This window comes from Branchiostoma floridae, chromosome 4, assembly GCF_000003815.2.
Source record: "Branchiostoma floridae strain S238N-H82 chromosome 4, Bfl_VNyyK, whole genome shotgun sequence".
NCBI lineage: Eukaryota > Metazoa > Chordata > Leptocardii > Amphioxiformes > Branchiostomatidae > Branchiostoma > Branchiostoma floridae.
The window spans coordinates 13,148,874-13,164,621 of record NC_049982.1 but is presented as its reverse complement, the minus strand read 5'-3'; the positions used below and the strand labels follow the sequence as shown (position 1 = coordinate 13,164,621).

The following is a 15,748-nucleotide window of genomic DNA, read 5'->3' as shown; positions in this document are numbered from 1 at the left end:
ACGTGACACGACTGATACATCCCTAGCAGAGGACCTGCTGACTCCCATAGATAAAGTTAATTTCACGCTTCCAATTACCCGGCTGTCCGTGGTGATAGAATAGATATCATCGCCGCGGCCAGCAGCGTTTATCGGCTGCAGTTGTCCTCAGGTTAAAAAGTGTCTGTCAATCTACCTTACACATCAAAGTGATAAGTATGCTAAGTGGCTTAGGGAGAGATAAACGTCAGAGAAATATATACAAAGTCGTCAAGCATAAGAACATAGTTGCTTTAATAGCTAAAAGAAGATTAAAAGGATATAAAGAAAAAAAATAAAACATACATAACAATGCAAAATATGGTAATTTTCATTTACCTTTCCACTTGGGAGGGGTTGTGTCGCTCCATATTATCTTCTTCTCGTAAGCGTGAAACTTTCCAACCTCTACAGCTTTGCCGTCTAAGGTAAAAAAATGGCAGAATTAGGTCTACAGTCTAGCTGGTAAAATGTTAAGATCGATATGAACAGAGCGGATCCAATATTTTCTACTGACCAGATTGCTTTAATGAACGTACATGTCATGGTGTAGCAATCGGTTTTATTCTCAAGCGACAAATTTGTCCTCATTAGTTGAAATAAATCTGTCTTGCAAATAAAGAGTATCCATCACACCTCCTCTGATGAATAAATGTTTTATGTCCTTTAACTTTTCTACTTCATTTACTCGGCCCTTTAGCGTTTACGAAGATCAATAAAAGAAGAAAAAAAACACGTATCCGCACCTTGGATCTGCTTAATGATGATACGGCCCAAGCGGTCACCAGTTTTGTCAAAGCGGACCGGACCCTGTAATTGTAGACAGTTGGGTCTGAAAGAATTCATGACAGAAAATACCCACACTAGGCGAAATAAAGGACAGAGGAAAATTGATGGGCAATACGCTTTTGCCATTTTCTTTTAATCATCTGAAGAGATAAAAGCTTACGGGGTGTGGCGCGAAAGCTAGCAAGACTTTTGATTTAGCCTAAAGAAGCAGATATTCTGGTAATTACCACGCATCTATCCTCAAATTCATGTCAAGCTTGAGGTGATAAGTGATTACAGTCGTTAGTAAATGAAAGCATTGAAGATAATCTAATGCGAATCTCGGCACGCACCGACACTCCCAAGAAGTTCGTCTTCTCCATGTTGCGAAAGAACACGCTCCTCATGCTGCTGTCTTCGTAGGACCAGTCCTCCAGCCCCCTCCCGGCCGGAAGCTCAGCGGCTGACGCGTTCAGAGCCAGCGCCGCGGCGTAAACAGCATCAAACGCCAGGGGTACATAGACTGTGGATTTGGCTTCCGGCGCGCCGTACTTCAACCTGGCGTAGTCCACGTGTGCTTCCCAGTAGTCGTTTGGAGACGACTGGTAGTAGAAAGACAGCATGACTATAGACTTCATTTTTATCACTAGATAAAGTCAGTTTGCTATATGATAATTGAATACTTTCCGAAGTAGCATGGTTAATTTATAGTATCATAATTGCAAGTGACTAGGTGTTGCCCACATATCTTTCGGAAGTAATTCTACGTTTGGGACAACATATTTTTTACAGGAATATGGCATCTTTGCCTACCCACGTACTTTTATTTATGGTAATTTTACTTACATATCCGGCTATGCCCTGTTCGCCCTCATCTGCGAAGAATGACGGCTCTGTGGATATGCTGTACTCCATGACCTGGTCTATCTCCTCTGCTGTACAGTCCAGGGTGTCAGACTTCCGTGGCTTCCACCAGTTCTCCCTTAGGGCACCATTGAATATCCACAGGTACCGAGAACCATACATCCCGTTATTATAAGCCTGGAGGTTTGATGATGGACATTCATTAATGTACACATAAACACAACAACATTGTGAATGAAGAGATGAGGAGTCAGCTGCAATCAAACTGTCAGATACTGATGCCATATTTTTTCGGAAGAAGATTTTATTCAATACTTGCCATTTCATTGGCTTCCACAGCCCATATCTTGACCTGTTTGGGTTTCGTTATCAAAACTCTTTTATGAAGTACATATGGCCGTGCTTGATAGCCACACTTGTATCAATAATTTTCATTCTAATATGGAAAATGCTCGACGTATGTAAGACACCCGTTCTGTTCATCCACATCTTTGCCGTTGGCCATACATATGTTGTCATTTCGTTTTGTGTGATGTGTGACGTATCTGTACAGTGAGACTTACCCAGCAGAGTAGCTTCCGGCACTGGTGTGGGGCCATCAGGGCAATCACGATCCTAGCGTCTACAGCCTAGTTCAAACAGGGCAAAAAAATCATTTGAAATAGTCTGAATGCAAACGTTGCAATGGAATGATATCATCACATGACATGGGGTTTCCATTTAGATGGTTAATATCTCCAAACAGGTGCCTTTTTTAATGCCTTTCATAATGGACGTTTCCAGCTTAGACTTAACGGCTCCAATGTGGTTGTGACGTGTGAGACTAGAGAAATGTACGATGTGACATGCATGTTTGTGTCTCTGGCTAGGAGCCTTTGCATGCAGGTAGCTGTGCTATTGGTCAAAGGTTGTAAGGCCTTTTCTGTAATACTAGTTTTATAATTGGAATACCATGCAAAATGTAAGAATATTTTTGACAAGTCAAGCGTGAAAATATTCTCCAACGAGTTTTTATCTCATGATAGGATTGGGTAATCGCTCTGTCCAATCTCGGTTACGGCGCGGTCGCAGAGACGTCGCTGCCCTAGTGGACAATATAAACGGCACGGATCGTGGTTCGGAGGCTGTGGAGCGAACAAACGATAGCCAATGATATGACCCAACTTATCATCAAATCATTTACACGATAATGCGCAATTCCGTTTCAGTTGATCCACAACAAATCCTCACAGAAGCTGGTAGAAAATTGCCTGGATGTAATCAATACGACGTCCTTTTATTGCGATTTGAAAGAATGATACGCATGCCATAACCTTGCTGAGCGCACGAATACCCTGTATATGGGCACAGTTTACCGTTATAAAGAGCAGCATCGAGTCAGATAAGGAATGTGTAGCTACTCATAAAATCCCCTTTGCTTGTATGCAATCCTACGTTTTGTGCTTTTCTGCAGCCGTCACCGAGACCATCAATGAAATACATTTGACTCTATCTACATATGTAAGCGATTTTCTTATCTCCTGTTACTGTGAAAAGTCTCGATCCACATGTTTGACGTTACGCACTATACCTATTCACGATCATATTGACTAAGTTTCAGAATGTCCTGAAGGAGTACAATCCCGTCGCTGTACGCTACACATGAAAGGACACATGGGCGTTGTGTCACTGTTATTCATCGTAGAAATCTCGTCCTGTCCAAAATGACTAGTACTCGTTTTCCAGCGATAACAGTGACCGATAACCCTTTTACGGGGGTTATCCTCGTCGACATTTGTATGCAGGAGTTTACAGAATTCCATTACCGCTTCACATCCCCAAGTGCCAACTGTATCTATCTTCCTGTCTCTGCCTTGCTCATTCGATGTGTTTCGATGTATATTTCATGCTTAAGAATAGTTGGCAATTACTTACGGCGCTTGCGACGAGCACTAGAGAGACGTTTCTTTGTCATAAAGTTTTTATAGACTACACCTTTTATTGTTTCCATTTCTTGTTTCGAAGACGTTTGATATATCGGGATGTGGAAGTTAACGGTGCTCTACGTAAAAGTACGTCAGAAAACACCTAGACGGCCAAAGGGTGTCGGAAAGATCTTATCAACTGACGACTGAGCCAAACGAATTTTCAAAATTCAGGACATTTTCATGATGCTGCCAACCAACTAACTCCACTGGGGATATATTGACAGTGGATGGGTATCCAATGCTACTGTATCCCCAATAGACTTATCTGGTTAAGATATATCAAAGTAGGCACATGATATGGTACTTAAATCACAGATAAAAGCATTCCAATAGTCAGCATTCCTTACCCTCTTGGGGGTACCTTATCTTATTATTGCCACGGACATCAAGACTTTCACCTCGTAGAAGAATATTTTTTACTAGGTAGAGATTAATCTTACAATACCCCGTCATACACATTTATCAAAATTACATACTTAGGGTTTACGTCGCCAGCCAAGTCGATCCGTTTCCTTATTAAAAACGGCAACATGACAGCTAGCGCAGCACTTGATAATAATGCTTTGCACAGGGGAATGCCAAGAATATTTTAAGATTACAACTGACAACGCGTATTGCCTCTCCCATGTTCTACTTATCGTCTAGACGTTTGAGTTTGTGTCTCTGGAGAAGACACGCAAGGTCGTGCCAAGTACCTAACCAATGTTAGCTAAAGCAGTGATAGACTGCAGACGCAATGACTTAGACCTACTGATCTCACCGGCAGATTCTACTGGAAGAGCACTGCAAATCTAGAATGAATCCAGAAACTCAATTTCCGGCATTTGATGACTGTTTAACATGCGCGTGCGTAATTTACATTACGCGATATGTAATCGATTTTCTAGCCGTCCTAATGATTATAAAATAGGAAGTATGAAAGGTCAGTAAACTTGAGAGTGCAAGTTTTGTATTGGAGAATGATGCCTTAAGATAATTTGTTTTAAGGACTCTAACTTTCTCACGTATCCACTTTGATCAGACGCTTGCGTATGCAATACATACACTACATACAAAGCGTTACCACACTCACTCTCTCCGTTCCAATAGTCGTTATTAATTCGAATTCGCAAGCTATAAGAAATTACCTTCCTGTATACATATCATTGAGTAACATACATAAATTTAACCCAAATTACATGTTCAATTCTGGGGTAATCCGTCTGCAAAGCTTATTAATCAGACCATCATCGAATATAACTATCAGCGAAATAAAGTGTTATTAAAACCGGCACGCGTTCGTTTTACGGATTATCTATGGTAAAGAAAGGAGAACCAAACAGATAACTGTTACTTCGATATCAGACAGAGTTACCGCCACGCGAAGAAATAAGCTTTTATTGAGCTTCAAACAAAAGCATCTCCTTCATATACATTAAGATGAAAGAGTTATGCCCCAACTTCTAATTGCAAATTGTGATATCATCATTTTCTAAAGTTTTAACTGTATTGCAATTTTTCCATACCATAAATAGCATCGCTCTGTGTAATTATCTTTCTTTAACAGTTAGACGTTGATTCCCAGGTAATAGGATTTTCCATGGAACAAAAAGGTTTTAATCTGTACTATCTTGCCCATTACTTGGTACCGTCTATATCAGCATCTTCTGATAAAATCTAGTAATTGGCAATACGTTTTCGCTGAATATGCTACATGATTGTTAAATCAATGAAAGATTCATGTAGCTCTTGCACAATGATGTATACGTACCACAACATCAAATTTGTATAGATTCTTCCTTGATAGAACACAGAAATCCATCGGTGCAAGTCACAAGAAGAGTTTGGCGACCTCAAAATGGATTATGGATTATTGGATTATTGAATCCTTTGTGGATTATTATTTTTCATCTTGTCTCATTGCTTATGCAACTAAGACTGTAATTAGCATGATCTATTTCATTTATGATGGTGTTGTGAGCTTCGTTTGGCAAAATTCCACAAATAGTACCGCCTTTTTTAATGAAGGTAATGAATCAGATGATGGTACTTGGTGAAATCAACAGTACTGATACCTTGAGGTTCTCCAGCTGGCTGAGTTGTGATGTCACATCTTTGCCGAAACCTCCCGAAGATTGGACGGTGATGTTCGCCTCTCCCAGCAACTCATTCAAATTGGACGCTATCTGTTGAGAAATGGCATCAGTTAATATCACTCCGGGTCAAATTAAGGCAGAAATGGCCGTATAAATCGATCTATTGTTGGCCATATGAGACGTAAATTGTGTCAGAAGCAATGGAAGTCTGAAGCTGTAACATTATTGGAAATATTCTGCAATAAAGATGCATCTGCGCATGAAATGGGAAGTGCCAAAGTTATTACCACCAATTACCTTATGATAGAAGACGACGAATGTGTCAATTATAGATTTTTTCTGCCTTAATTAAAGAGAAACGTTAGAGAATTTTTCCTCGAAGACAATAACAAAAGACATTTTGTCTTGACCATTCCGTTTGACAAAGCACCAATGTAAGCACTAGGCTGTGCTCTCATCATGCAACTAGTGCCGCCTTAACACAGGGTCGATAGCTAGAGTTTGTATTTGTCAAAAGTACCGATAAGAATACAACTGCAGTTTCCGGAAAGATGCTAGGCGGCCAAAACTTGTACCACTTTGTTCTGACACCAAAATCTATCAATCAAAAATAAAAAAAATGCTCCTCTGTGGTTACAAAGAAAGCCACCAGTTCACCAAAATTTGATTGTCCCTCAACAGTCAATTCGATTTGGCCAACAATGAAAGCGTAAAATATTTTGATCTAGACATATCAGCAAAATAATACATTTCAATCCCCATGGTAACGTTATAGCACAGGTAGGTATTCTCATGAGCTTTGCAGTCAATTTTGTTGGTGGGTGAGTGATGCTGCAATCAGGGAACGACTTGTTCGGAGATGTGACGGATGGTGTAAACGACTTTGGGAAACGGTCAATACTTCTGATCAGATGAAATTGTGCGTAGTTCTGGGCTGTCACATCACAGACTTAGGTGCGAATCGATCCCGCTTTCGTATTCTTTACAGGAGATCTCATCTGTCAGGCCGCCAGGCAGTCATTCTGATGGGCCAAGGTAGTTAACGTGAAAGACTAAAAGGTTATCCCTGGCTTATCCCAATCAAAGGCAGGGTCTTCCGGTTTCTGCGGCTTGATTAAAGTTCCTGCCAAGTTAAGTTTGTTATCACCTTGCATGAAATAGGGGATTGTGGAATGATTCCCCTCCTTGGTAATGAATATCTATTTCCCTTTGTCCCGAACGAGGTCTAAGTTACGCTCATTCAAGCTAATGCCAAATCTAGTTGCATTAGAAACGTTCCACGACGTCATGCCTACTCCGGTATTTTGTCTGCAACTGCAAAGTTGCACCATAATGTGCATAATGTATTCTGTGCGGTGTTTATTACTAGTTGAGAATGAATCATTTATCGAATACATTGTACTACAAATAAACTATCATGGTGTTTTCAAAGTTATCAAGAAACGACATACTAGTTTTATTTTTCTTAGTTTACCGATCAACCAGAATCTTGGGGAAAACTTCTTTGCATGCACAATGATGTATAATGACCATACCGTTGTAAATCGATCATCGGTGTCCTGAATGGTGGCAACCTTGTCCCAGCCGAAATGCTGCAGCAGCGCGATTCTGGCCGGGTTGTGCACATTGTCAGTCTGGATAGTTTTGAACAGGAAAGGGTAAGTCTGCCTGTCCGACAGAGCCGGCGAGTACGTCGAGAACGTGAGCTGGAACACAATAAAGGAGGGATTTAAATTGGATCGAATATTGGCTCCGCTCTCACCCCAATATACACTTTAGCGCCTTTGGGGACGGATGGAGGACAGGGAACATGAGCGTACCGCTCAGTAATAACAAATGAACCGTACTACATGTATAAGTTCACTCCCCAACGGTAATGCTATTTTGCCCTGAAGAACGTGACATTTGTCATTGCTTTGTATACGGTGTAGGTCGTTCCAGCAGTTGGGATTGTTTATTATGACCTCCACGCAGCTTAGTTCTTATTCTTCTCAATGTGTTCTCTCACTGAGCTTGATTCAGTTTTGAAATCAGCGTCATTTCATAGTCGCTGGTCGGCTGAACCGCCGCAGAAATCAGCCTCGATAGAATTTTTCACTGTCTGTTTGTTTAATGATTTGAAGTGGTGGTGTGTGGTGTAGTCCATAAGGTCAGGGCGAAGCTACACAGATCAATTTTGTGTGTCAATGCGCAGTGTAGTCAATTTATGCTAAAGCCTTATACAACTGAAATGGGTTACTGTTGGCCTGATGTGGTCTCATACTTCAGCAACGTGCCCAGGATTTGAGTATTGGCCGGAATAACCATACAAATAGTGGACCAGATCAAAAGACCATTTTACACATTTCTACAAAGCATTTTTTTGGCAAAATGCTACTCAACAGCTTGCTTTGCTACAGTTTTCCATTAACTTTTGATATTCTGCTTTATCGTACTTTTATAGCGGAAGGCCGTCAACATAATTAACTCCAGGGATGGCACTCACGGGAAGAAGCGCCTGAAGACTATCATGCTTTAACCGCAGCTCTGTTTAGCATACGTCACAGTCAGCCTGTACAATATGCCCCAGGAAGCGCTATGAGGCTTATTCATCTTCAGGGTCTACAAGGTACTGTGAACCTTAAAGGTCTCTTAAATTAAAGTACCTGTATCTCTAGGCTGATTTGACCCCAGTGATGAAATCCACATTAGGACATCATTGTCCCACGCAGACCGTTTCAACGACTTTCTTATTCATTAAAACAAGACGCAAGCAAATTAAAGCATTGTCATCATATGTCGATTGATCGCGATGGTCATGCGTCCAGTTTGTGCGTCGGCATTTCTCGTTTTTATGAAGCAGAAACTGAGCTTTTATCTGAATAGCAATGTTTGGATACAGTTGATACATCAACAGCAGTTCGAAGATATTATACCCCATGAAAAGTTTAAAGACTTTGTATATCTTTATTCATATTGAATGCATAACTATGCAAATGAGGTTGTAACAAACATAATCTATTTATTTATGATGGGCTTCTTAGCCAAAATTAGATACATTGTCAGTGTTTAAGTCCTTCTGTTCACATTTCATCCTAGATTATGTAAATGGATTGCACATTTGCATGATCTTTTAATGGTGGTGTGTAAGCTTCAAATAGCTAACACATGTCACAAGTAGATAATTTCCAGCATTTGCCATTCAGGATTTCTGGTACCTTTAAATTAAGTATGCCAGTAATAATTAGTTTCTAGCTATAAGAATACCATTTTGAGCAGGGACCCATAATCCAGCTTATTTGTGAGTATGTTGAGTGACTCATGGCTCCCGACATCGCGAAAACGATTTGCTGTAACAGTTGTAGTATCGTGTTTTGAATCTTAAAATCTACCATTGTTATCGTACTACAGCATTCTGGTGTTGAGCTCAGTTATTGATTATCGAGCATTCATGTCATTGTGATGTGGCTTGAACAATAATTCATAATGTGTTTTTGCCTTCCAAAATCGCCTAAACTGAATCAAGTATCAAGCGTGCTCCTACTGTAATCCCAAACCGCAGCGTTCAGAGTGGCAACAACGATCCCTCTCCTTACAAAACTCCACATGCAAAATTGATCGAAGTGAGGAAAGACTTTGGCAATTCATATTGTCAGATGCACTGTATACAGGTGCGCAAACCGAGGCTTATCTCTTTGGAGACTATGAGTATAGCGACTACATCTAATAGAAGCATCCATCATGGATAAACGCTGTAGATGTACCATCGCTTCATGTATTACACTAGCTGACAGAAAGTCAATATGTGTGGGCCTCACAGGCGCGAGGCAACGCCATTGCATTACCTTTCATTGGAGCCAAGCATCCATGGGTTTTGATCTTCCAATTTAGTGGAATGAAAAAAAAAGAATAGAAATGACAAAGTATGAAGTCTCAGAAAGTAGAAGACACTCTACAGATTTGTGCAGATTTTTCGACAGATGAGCAGGCAAACGGTTAGTTGCCGAGGTTAGATGGGCAGGTAAATAGTCAGTTGCCGTGGTATGTTCGGCGTTCTGTTTGCCTGATCTGCACATGACTTTTTAAGGCGAATGAGGGGTGTGCAAATCCGTCTCCACCTTCTCATCTACTGACGCTCATACTCCAGTAGATGCAGGAACTGCCACAAGAAAGACGGCCCCAGCAGATGCAGTTTTGTTATTTCGAGTATTCTCCCTACCCTTGGCCTTGACTTGTGTGAGCGGGTGCGTCATGTCCGAACATGCCCCTAAGCTCTGTCACTGCCACTAGCCGAAGCAAGGTACTAGTACTTTTCACATATTTAGTTAAGTGGGGAGAGACGTGTAAAAGGACTCAAGATCGGTGACATGGCAGGATTCGAACTCGGAACCTCATGGGCCTGAGCCCAACGCGCTTGCGCAACGCGATCTCACGACCTGACCTGATGACCTGATAACAGTGCACACATCAACCCTTCTACAACAAGGTTTTATGGTACTGCAGTGAAAAAAAGAAGGGGCTTCGAGTTTCTAGGTTTGAATGTAAATGTATCATAATCTGCTGTGAATCAAAGGGTGACTAAATCAGTCCACAGAGGTGGGTAATATTTTTTAAATACCAAATTTGCATGAAATCAAAATAAGCCAAATTTTCACCACAGAGTGATAAGGAAATGAATTATTCATAATCTAGTATCTGAACAGTTTTTATCATTCAGGGACTAATGTGTTTTCCATACTGGGAATTGTGACCTTAATTATATGTCGCTAATAATTAGTTCAGATCTAGGTCAACGATTGGCAAGCATACAGCAAAAAGCAATGCAAGAACACTGATATTTTTTGCGAATGCTAGAAATATTCACACACACACACACACACACGCGCGCGCGCGCACACACACACACACGCGCGCGCGCGCGCGCACACACACACACACACACAAACACACACACACGCGCACACAAACACACACACACTATATTTCTTTTGTGGTCAACACCGCCTTATTTTTAGGGCAGTTTTCAAATCTTCGATGGGGTGATGGCCAGAGGCCATAGTCACTTTTTGTCACAAAATAAGTGGGAAATTGAATTGCTATAGCTATGGATACAAGTGGACACACAAGTTTTAAGAAACATACTGTAAACATTCTTTTAAGGTTCTCCAAGTATTTCGTAACATCGCCCAGTTGAATCTCACTGTCGTTTCCGGTATAAAGGTGTAATTGGCTGTAATTTGTGTGGTGGGAACTGGAGAGGTTATCAAAATATTGCTGTATAATGTAAGTAAATTAAAGGCCAAAGTTAGAATGATTTGGTAATACATGTACATGTACAATTATCATTTTTGTATTCCTTTCGATGGTATTCAGTACTTTCGTGTTTAAAGAGATGTTGGTGATGTGTTTAATTCCACGTGAAAAACGCATCATTCTTGACGGAAAAATCCTTTTTCTCATTATAACAGTGTTTGTTAAAATTCGAGATGTTGACGAAGAAACTGAAATTTTGCTAATCTTATTGCTAGAGGGCTAGCTTTTACTTCCACACACATACTGTTTCTTAAGTATTCCCTGGAAGAGACGGTCGCTAGACCCGGACTCGAGGAAGTGCAGCCTTGATGTGCACACACACACACACGGGGAAATGCCCCTAAAGCTCGCAGTCGTGTGTCTGACACATATCAGGATATGGATGTGTCCTGACCTGGATAAGGTTGAAGATAGGCGCAGTCTCCGCGATGAGGTCCACCACCGCGCCACCCGGGCCCAGAATCATGATCATCGTGGGCTCATGGAACAGCTTCATGATGAGGTGGTACACGGCAACGGCACGACCACCCTGGGGACACAACATCAGTTAACATAACTATCAGCATTTGTTTATAGTCACTTCACGGGAATGGCGCATGCTAGCTCAAGACCTCCATCAACTTGTCTACCATTGTCTTGACATGTATACTTGCATTGGCATTGAACCACATGTATCACTAGAGCTTAGCTAGTCATTAGCAACGACAACAGGCTTTCTGGAAAGCTGGTATGCGAGATATCATACAACTTCCTTAAACGTTTTTCTATCACATGCGGCAGGCTCTTCTACAAGTCTACAGGTGGTACCTCACTGCACTTGGGGCACTGGTGCGGCACTGTTGGGTTCGTTTACTGTGGCACTGTTGTGTTTTTTTTCGCTGATGTTTTATAATTTAGATCTTGCGTCCTGCGTAAACGTATGACGTAGAAGACAACAAAATTCACAAAACGTAAGAAATCTCTGAAATTCGTTGAGTAATCTTTGACCCCGCAGTAACGCACCGGTGCCCCAAGTGCAGTGAGATACCACCTTAAGTGAGCATTTAAAAATATGATTAATCCAGTAAGGCCAGTATCATAGTTTGTCTAAATGGTATTTTGAAAAGCCCTTTCGAAGGCATTAAGGGTTAAAGGTCCCTAAATAATCGACATTCAAATCACGTCCCTTAATTTTGCCCAACTTTAGGTTGATGCTGGCCTAGTCTGTGGTAGCTTAACTGACTGCTGAGTCGATTGTTGTTTCCTATTTTAGAAACGTAAGGCATCAATGTTTGTTAAGTTGATAGGAAATATCATAAAGTGATAAAGATCCTATCAGCGTTATGATGAATGTTTAGAGAACTTCAGGAGACGAAAGTTCAAACCTTCCTATAAGAGAAAGTCTTCAATCTTCGTTTTATTGACGTAATGCTTTGCACAGAGGTGAAAGTTGGAGACAATCCAATTACGACTTGCTCTTGTGTAACTTGACGGGCTACATTAAAGTTATATGAAATAGAGCGGTGCCCATGGGAAATAGGGCTCAACACAGGTCGGACAATAATTTGTATTTATGAGTTTTGTAGAAGCTCACGATCGTGGTGCTATTTGTTAAAGTATTCGAAATAACGCGAAACAGACGACAGCCCAATCTATATTCGGGGTCTTAGTATTTGGCTGTTAAGAGAAGGCTTTACAAATCTTATAACATCTGAATTCAGATATTTAAAATTCATCAGCCCCAAAATTGTTAAAGCTGAAGCTGTAATGTACGTCTAGGTATCAAGATATGTTTTATACACACTCAGTACGATTCTTTTACACATTACACTTTGGCAGGTCCAAACCTGACCAGTTTGTGAGGGCTGGACAAGATAGATTCCTTTAACTTTCCCCCCTGTTCTGATGGGAACGTCGATGGACACTGATAATTAGTTTTCGTTGAAGCTAATATATTTTTTTCTAGAACACACAGTGGTAGGCTATTGACAACTTCAGCATGTGCAGTGAAATATGGTAAGGCATTTCAACGTTTCACATTGTCTAGGGGTTGCGGATGATTCCACATGTATATTCCTCTCGCTATCTGTAATACAAGAGTAGTTTTGACACCTTTGTGTCTTTCCTAGGTTCCATCTAAGTAACACGCAGCTATTTTCACTCGCCTTTCCACCAGGCCTATTCAACGGACAATCAATACGAAGGTGATGGTGTTGCCTTTGATGAACTGGCCGTCGGTGAGGTACGTAACGATACATTAAAGTTTAACAGAAGCCTAGCGTTTACGGGAGCGTCTTTCTGACCCATTTTCGCAGCAAATCGATTCTAGGATGTTCATCGGATACATCGCTGTCTTATCCGGATCAAATAGTCCAATTTTGCAGTGGAGTGGTTTCAAGATGATTTTTTCTGGTAAATCGGTCATCCGTTGTTCTGTGGTCCCCCATATATTAAATTTTTTAGATCACCTTGACACATGAAGGTGTAAATAATGAGCTAATGGTGGCGATGAGAGAAAGTAACAAGAAGAAAAGGACATTACCATGAGCTCTGGGTACTTGATAAGATACAATTAAGACGACCTGCGACGAAATGTTTCTGATGAGTTGTTCGCAGTCAGTGGCCTTCCTTATTCGATCTATACTTGTTACATCTTAAGAAGAGTTGCAAATAGCTGTATCTGCTCTGCGTGGTTCACTCATTCAGGTTTTGATTCGGTATCTTTTTGCTTTGGGCCCAAAACATATTACAAAGATACAACAGAAAACTGGCTTGGAAAAAGCAGTTATGCTTTCATGTCCACAGGCATATCTAAAAGCCATGAAAGTTCAATTAACTCTTCCCCGACTTACGATATAAGATACGTTTCTTTCAAGAAAATTCAATTCAAACAGGGAAAAGGAGTTCCCACGATGGATACGCATCCTCGATGTGTTAACGAGGTAAAATCCTAGGCCAGAGGCTGGCAGATGTACTACGGTAAAAATTTACTATTCGAACGAGCTACTCTTAAGAATCCTTCATAAGCTTTCAAAGACCGATAACGGCTTACGTGGCAGAGCATACTTAAACGCTTCTCACCATGAATCCCCATAGTAAAATTAAGGCTATACAAATTCATCCATACAAGCAACTTTATATATGTAGGATGTCAAAACCTTTCATGAATTTCGCATCTGCATTTGATCTTACAATTGACCAGAAACTGTACTACTGTCGATAACTAAAAATAGACCGCCTGCCCTAAAACGCAATTAGCACCTTAGTCAATGTTTGATAAGTGTCTGCGCTTGCCTTTCTATGGCTAATTATTCATAAGCAAATTCTCCCTGGACGAATGTGTCTTTGTGATTTTATTTGCCTTCAATTAGCAAGTAACATTTATCAAGTTATTTACGCCAGTTGACATTAAACTTGACGGATTTACACACTTAACGTTATATTTACATTCATGCCGCTGTGTCCCTTTTTACTGCCAAATAAATCACTTATAAATACCTCGACGGAAATGGCGAATGCTGCATTAGTCGGTAAACCACTTTCCATACAGCACTTGAATTTGAGATACTGACGCATCTAGTACCATATCTCACGTTTTACCGTTATCCAAGCAATGCATCTTACTCCAAGCTAAACTCCGCTGCTTTGAACTGGCTCTGAGAATCGCGCGCTGGCAATACCACTTCGTGCTGCAGGCTGTTATGGGTATATCTCTGGGCCGCCTGAGAATTATGTGTCAATCCCATCCGGGAGGGCAACCCTCTGTCTGTGTTTACAGTAATCCGTTACCTTAAGATCAATAATTTAAGTTTCCTCATACACCGTCCGTTAACTGAACTCTGGCCCCATTACAACTGACACTGACGCTGTAAAGTGATTTCCTTGGAGATCTCTGGTCAGGCCATCGGGACTGTGACATACCGTATAGGACATTCTGCTGGGCGAAATGCCATTAATGTAGGTAGATCGAATGGTTTCATGTTACACGTTACGAGAACTAGAGTCTGAATTATGCAAAGTCAGTAAAAGTGTTCCTGTGATATGCTTCTGCAGGTCGTTAACATGGAGAACTAACGGGATTATTTGAACATATGCCATATGTCTTGTGATGGAATATGACATATGGTAGCCTACTGCGGTTCCTTGTTATGTTTCCTACTCCGCAAACAGTAGACCATAGTTTCGCCAGCAGTGAAATCGGACATTCTACATGTTAGACCATGTCCTCAGGACACCTCTTATACATGTAGATATACGGAAAATTCCCGTGTGTGTCTGTCCCATGTCTGCCAGAAGAAAGAAAATAATGTAGATAAACATCGATGCTAATATTGCTGCAAAGCTTCCTGGGTTTTATATTTCAGTCTTATCATATTTCAGTCCAAATTTACAATGTAAAAGGAAAGCAAATAATGAGTATATTTGCAATAATTTCTGCAATAGTTAAGATCTGAGAATAAATTATACCGTCAGGATATTGCTGTACGGTCCCTGAGTTGTCGTCCCGCTGTGTGTGAAGTCACATCACACTAAGTTATGCTGAGCTGTGGGTACTTTGTCTTCACTTTGTTGGGAGGTGAGTGCCACGGAAACAGTTAAATGACCATGGTGGCTGCAGGGTATGCGCAAATTCATATACATGCCTGAGCTAGATGGCAAGTACGAGCTGGAAATTTATTTACTCAATTGTAAGGCATCCGAAACATGATGATTGGTGTTGACGCCAGGATCATATGTTACGTGATAGATATGATCTTCTCAGGATAATTGCCTCTAATATGAGTA

The 15,748-nt window shown here is 40.9% G+C and overlaps 1 protein-coding gene across 2 annotated transcripts in view; it reads right to left on the bottom strand.

The window, feature by feature from the left end:
* LOC118414736 (gamma-aminobutyric acid type B receptor subunit 2-like) overlaps positions 1-15,748 on the bottom strand; it is a 52,603-nt gene that overhangs the window by 7,063 nt on the left and 29,792 nt on the right. For both annotated transcript variants that reach the window (XM_035818947.1, XM_035818948.1), the window contains exons 3-10: positions 11,379-11,513; positions 7,228-7,398; positions 5,672-5,782; positions 2,214-2,279; positions 1,633-1,827; positions 1,140-1,388; positions 765-828; positions 358-441 (exon numbers count right to left, since the gene is read on the bottom strand). In XM_035818947.1, coding sequence (XP_035674840.1) covers positions 358-441; positions 765-828; positions 1,140-1,388; positions 1,633-1,827; positions 2,214-2,279; positions 5,672-5,782; positions 7,228-7,398; positions 11,379-11,513 — 1,075 coding nt within the window. The remainder of the gene's footprint in view (positions 1-357; positions 442-764; positions 829-1,139; positions 1,389-1,632; positions 1,828-2,213; positions 2,280-5,671; positions 5,783-7,227; positions 7,399-11,378; positions 11,514-15,748) is intronic.